Here is a 6,468-nt window from a genome sequence, read left to right on the forward strand (position 1 = left end):
TAAAAAACATATATAAATATTAGCAATCAAATGTAGTTCAAGTATTTAAGCACAAGTCCTGACTGATATATTACTATATAGAACATCAGTGGATTAGTAATACTTGAGAATCAGTGTGTAGGCAGCATATTATACAGCTGGAGCTACTTTGAACTAAATAATAATAACACAGTTTTATTTACAGAGACAGAAGACACATCTGAAACGATCAACTGGAGATTAAATAAGTTCGGTCGCTCAAATCTGTTTCCAGTTTTTCTGATCGTTTTTCCTCTCTTTTTGCCGATACATCGGATCATCAACAGTTGCTGATATTAAACTGTGGAAGAATTTAAATGGACTTTGGTGGAGCTCTTAACAAATCCATTTAATGAAAGAAATGTGATGGCGCCCTGCGATAGACCGGCGACCTGTCCAGTGTGTACATCGCCTCTCGCCCGATGACAGCTGGGATAGCCACCCCGGCCGCGACCCTTCACGGGACAAGCGGTTACAGATGAATGAATAAAATGTGACGGCAAACACGCACATTAAAAATGTGTCGTCTATTGTAAAAGTTTGTTTCATTCCACTGTCTAAAATCTCCATCTTAAAAGTAACTTAAGCTGTAGTGGAGTAGAAAAAACGTCTCACAGTGTAAAATAACCAAAAAAGTGCAGTATTTTTACATTCCACAAATGTGCCCAATTGGAAAATATAACTAGTACAGATACTGCACGATTTGTAAAGTTGCGTCCAGTCATTATCTCTCAGTAGAAATACAAAACTGAAGTTTCAAATGTCTACCCTTCATAATGTCAAGGTTAAACGTAATTTCTTCTAAATTAAGAAGGGTGGCCCAAAGTTGATAGCACGCAAAGGAGATTATTTGCTTTTTTTATGAAATTAAATAGTAGGATTCTGTCCCTTAACATTTTATCACAAACATTTAATCATATCAAATACACCCAAACATGGCGGCTGATCCTAAAACTCAAGTAACCAGTAAACTCATTCCTCCACCAACCCACATCAAACTCCCGTTTCAATCCACTCATCTAAAAATGGATCACCTTAACCAACTTGAGTCTCATTAATCCGCCTGCCTTAGCTAAGGTGGAAACAAACAGGCTCATCCTTTCTCATCTTATTTAGCAATCACACCGCTCAGGCAAGACCTCAGATCGCTGCTTTCCTGCGCATAGTTTTTACACCCCGTGCTGCAGCAGCAGCAGCAGCAGCAGCAGCAGCACATCCTGCTCTAACACGGGCAATAGCAGAATGTAAACATACATTCTGCATTGTCCTCACTGTAAGGCATTTAGGGGCAGACCGCAGCAGAGGAAATGGGCTCTAAATGTTGCTGCAGAGATGTTGTAATGAGCCTTCGGCGGAGTTCAACACATCTGTCATTTGTCAGCGCCACCACCCATAAAGGTCAAAGGAATTTTTCATAGCACACAGCACGCTGGGTTTTTAAACCTCTGAAACTGATTGAACTTGTTGGCGTCTGTTAAGTTGAATGATGGCACTGAAAACCGGATGGGTATAGACCATTAACTCCAAATGTACAGAAGAGGGGTGGTGGTGGGGGGAATTGAATAATGGCGCTCACTCTGGATGATATGAAGCAAAGCTGGAGGGCTGTGTCCATCTAGTGTTTGGACTTGGTAATTGACATACCATTAATCTGAAAGGAAAATGAACTTTTACAACACATACAGCTAACACAGTACAGTGTGGTTTCCTGTAGCTGCAAATGTGTGAGTTTTGATCTGAACCTCAGTGTGACTTCATTGTTTCATTCTCATAACTGTGCAGTAATGTGTCAGCTATGTGTAATACTGCTGCTGTAACGTCACAGCAAAGAAACAAATCAACAGAAAAGAACCATCGCACCCAAAAAATAATCTGTCTGGCTTTAACCACCATTTTATTTGGCATAATTTAAAATCATTTCACTGTTAGTTCATTTATACAAATATGCTTTTGTTATTTATAAAACAATTACAAACAGATCTCTACAAATCAAGTTCCCAGTGTAAAAGCGTAGTACCACGCACACGGTAGCATACAGCTCCAGGACTCAGACACAGAGGGCCCACAGGTGTATGTTCCACTTTAACAGCATTATCTGAGTGAATTTGGGACATGGCAAAAAAAAAAAAAGAAAAAAAAAAGAAATAATAATAATAAAAAATGACAGTTTTACTTATTGTGCACTTACATTCAACCCTCCACACACCCATCTGGGAAGTTTTCACACTTTTTTTGTCAGATCTCAAACCACAGCCCTGTTGTCACACAGAACTTGTGTCGCGCTTCAGTTATTCTAAACTTTACACAAGCCACAATCGAGTTTGACTTATTATACACTCAAGAGCGTGACTGTAAATAACTATAGTAAAAAGGGTTGCTATTATTGCTGGTAGCTGAAAGTACAAACGAGCAACCAGTCATCACAAAATATACCTTATAAAATGTATAAAAGATCAGTCATCAGTCATTACAAAGCATGTTCCACCAACGCAGCTCTCGCTAACCGTTATGTGCATGTTGTGTCTGTGCCTCACTGCACAATGCAGAGCAGGGATGTAAACCACAATCTGTGAAGAGCTGTGGGTCACGGTCGCTCCATTTTCAAAGGCGCACAGACTTACCGCGCAAGATGTCAGTTCAGCACCTGTGTCTTACTTTAAAAAGAGGGGGGAAAAAAAAAACTGCTGCAAGAAGAATGTGTTTACTGGCAGAAACTGAGGCACAAACCATCCGAAACATTACAAAAATAAAACTCAGAGTTGGTGGAACCTGTACTTTAACTGTCTCGTGGCACTTGCAGCACTACAGTGAGAACCGTCGGGTTTGCCAAAGGAGCGCTGCCATGGTCTTTGGTTTAGATAAGGCACCTGACCAAATAAAAGGCTCCTTCTATAATGTGGATAAACTGCTGTTACATGGTGAACGAGGCAGCTAGGACACCGTTTCTTTCAAGATGAAATGTTCACCTAATCAAGACAATATAGGATAAGAGTATATAGCCTAGCGTAAGCCAGTTAAAACATGTTCTGGTATTATATGTTATACTGAATCAATTCTGCAGTGGTCATAGCCTGCTAGGACAAAAATGTAACTGACAAGGGAAGCACTACAGACTTTTGGTTTATCAAATCTGAGTATTAACTACAGCACACATACATCTTACTGATCACATAGACATAGGCTATTACAAAAAATATATTCAACTTTGGCCATAACCGCACTTGAAGGTTAAAAACATCTGAGGAAAAAAAAAAATAAAATCATTTACAGAGTAAATTCACCATCCTTAGACAACGTACAGTCCACCTGATCCTACCCGGTCAAAAGGTAATTCTTAGGTATGTTGATAATGGCGCTCAGTGTGAGCATCAAGAGTTGAGACGTAGACAGATGAGAGCTGTACTACCACCCGACTTCCTGACTATGTCAGTTTTAGAGATTCTGTGCCCGTGTGGGTTAAATTGGCATACGCCTTCTGACACCTGCTCCTCTATTACTGAAGAGGGCAAATGGTCGGCTGCTTTTAATGGGTCCGGCTTATCTTCAAAGGCCTATTGGCTCTTCCATGCGGGGAAATGAGAGAGCAGTGCAAGTGGCTAGTAGGGCAGCCTGCCAGGCAGCTCTCGTACGCCAGACTGAGCACAAGGAGAATTGCAGCAAGGGAATTTAACCTTTAATCTGTGCATTTGGTTAAGGAGTACTGGCGTTTGTCCAGGAGTCATAACACCTTGTCTGGACTCAAGCTGCTTGAAATTAAAACTTGTTCACCTTTTACTTGGCTGTTCATTACATCTAAATAGGAAAGTCAAAGCATTTCGATGGCGTTATTGCTCGGGACTCATGAGATGCAACCTAGGTGAGAATTTGAGGTAGTCATTAGTTCTCCACCTGAACAAAGGCAGATCTCTTCTCTCCAGTCAAACAGGGTAGCTTGATTGGTTGGTTTGGAAGTTATTATGGCTTGTGGCAACCATGATCAGCATTTTATAAGGCAAAGCAGAGAAGCTATAAATCTAGAACAGGAGTAAAATTGAAAATGTGTAAATATCAAAAGTTAAAAAGTAAGAAAAATAGAGGAGATACGGCCTGTCGCCCCCATTTAGGCATAGTCACTTTGGTGATGATGGCAACGCAGTGAGATCCTCCAGGAGATGAATAAAGAAGAGAAGAGTAACAGAGGAGCTGAAAACTGCCGGAGGAGTAGGTATGGAGGCAGCTGGATGGCGTCCTTTGTTCATCAGCCTTCCTTTGCATCTGTGGATCTCCATCATCCTTCTCCACAGTCCAGACCTGGGAACCGTTTATTACAAGAGCACACACTTCTTGGGCTTCTTTTTCGTGACTGGATACAACACCGCCCTCACGGCCTCAGCGAACACCTCCCTGACGCCGTCCTGCAGCAGCGCAGAACACTCCATATACTTAACGGCGCCAATCTGCTTCGCCAGGGCATTGCCCTGCTGCTGGGTAGTCGGGGCCAGGCCCTGCTCCTTTAACTTCTTCACCGTTTCGGCATCGCCTCTCAGGTCTTTCTTGGTGCCCACCAGCAGGATGGGCACGTTGGGGCAGTGGTGAGACACCTCGGGGTGCCACTTGTGCCTTACATTGGCATGGGAGGAGGGGCTGCCGATGGAAAAACATATGATGAAAACGTTGGTCTGGGGATAGGAGAGGGTGCGCAGGCGATCGTACTCCTCCTGGCCCGCTGTGTCCCACAAGTTGAGGCTGACAGTGCGGCCATCCACGCTCATTTGAGCGCTGTAGTTGTCAAACACTGTGGGAATGTACTCTTCAGGGAAGGCATTGGTTGTGTAAGAGATGAGAAGGCACGTTTTACCCACTGCCCCGTCTCCCACCACCACACACTTTATGGTCTGCATCCTGCCTACGACCACTGGGGCTGCAGCACCTGACAACAAGGGGAGAAAACACCTGGGTAACTAGCAAATACAGCACTTCATACTCAGCAACACTAAATATTTCAGTGCCAGTGATAAAGAGAATGACCAGTTAGCTGTAAATGGCAATCGTAAAACCGGTGGCCTGTAACTACACGACAGTAGTTTTAACAGCTATGTAACTTTCCACCCAGTTAGCAAACGAGCTAACCGTCGCCAAAGTTAGCTTATAGGCGTAGCGTTCATTACGGTTAATAAGTATGCTACAACTTAAACTGTTCGCTCATAAACAACATTTTAAAAGTTGTCCTTTAACAAAGTACAAGAACTGAATCGAAGTTGGGGCACATTTTCATCCGGTGTTTATTATTTCAAGTTGTTCACCTATAACACTAGGCGTTCCCCCACAGACTAGCATCAAGCTAAGGAACTAGCGCAGTTGGTGGCTAAAAGCTAGCTAGTTAGCAAACAAGCTGGACATTTATTTGCAAATCGCTGAATAAAAAGCTATGTTTCAGGCCACACAGCGGCCTACAAGTTACTCGAAAAAATCAAGTCTATCCTAACGTACGCCCCAGACATAATAATTTGCTGTAATAGTGAAATTTAAGTGGATTTTGTGACTTACCGCCACTCGGCTTTCGATCTCTTTTTGCCTGGTATAGTCAATCACAGCCGCATCCGGGGAGCTGTCCATTACGTAAAAGTCGACGTACGGAAGTGATGCACACTGGTAGTTGTAGTTTCATTTTGTGACGGCGTTCGTGTGACACTAGATGGCATTGTTAAGCTGTTCTGTTTTTCTTGTTTTGAACTTTGTAACTCACGTGTCCTGTGTTGAGAAACACATACATTTTAGGATAGTTAACCTTTATTTCACCACATTTCTGAGGAAAATAACTAAACAACATTTATTTGACAACTATAATTAATAGCAATATCTCATATGTAAAACAGGTCAGTTGTTATAGGTTAGAGTACCTATTTTTTAACTAAGCTCAACAATGAAAGTATCAATTAATCAATAATAATAACGAATGAATATTAATAATTAATAAAATATTTACACAATAAATGGCACTGTTTTACACAGCTTGTTGTTTTCTTTAAATTGTTTTTTACATTTTCTCAACTTTTAGTTATGGACTGGAGTATGAATTTGATTGTGGTATTACTAATTTGTGAAATGACAGTTGTGGAATATCTGAGTACTTCTTCCTCCACCACAGAAATGAAGCAGCAAAACCTAATATGAGACAAAAGTCCTAACGGAACAGCCCCTAGCTATTTATGTTATGCTGGATTTACCTGATACGTTAATTGTAGCTTTATATACTGCTGGATAGTTGACATGTACCTCAAAACTACATCAAGAAGAGTACTTGAGTAAATGTACTTTCCTGTACTGCTTCTACCAATGCAATAAATTAATAAATCTCCAATAATTCAATTTGCCAATAGATGTTTTCATGATTTTTTTCCCCTGAAACAACAGCACAACAGAAATATTTGAATTATGTCCTATAATAATAGACCGATGTAAAAGAAAAGT

The 6,468-nt window shown here is 41.3% G+C and overlaps 1 protein-coding gene across 1 annotated transcript; it reads right to left on the reverse strand.

Moving 5' to 3' along the window:
* Positions 1-1,886: 1,886 nt before the first annotated feature.
* Positions 1,887-5,596, reverse strand: rhogd (ras homolog gene family, member Gd). The gene is made up of 2 exons (XM_084549823.1): positions 5,545-5,596; positions 1,887-4,927 (listed from the first exon to the last, which is right to left on the reverse strand). The coding sequence occupies exon 2, from the start codon at positions 4,896-4,898 to the stop codon at positions 4,323-4,325; it is 576 nt and encodes a 191-aa protein (XP_084405949.1). The 5' UTR covers positions 4,899-4,927; positions 5,545-5,596; the 3' UTR covers positions 1,887-4,322.
* Between the last annotated feature and the right edge of the window lie 872 nt (positions 5,597-6,468).

The sequence above is a fragment of the Chelon labrosus genome (assembly GCF_963514085.1).
Source record: "Chelon labrosus genome assembly, chromosome: 8".
Classification (NCBI taxonomy): domain Eukaryota; kingdom Metazoa; phylum Chordata; class Actinopteri; order Mugiliformes; family Mugilidae; genus Chelon; species Chelon labrosus.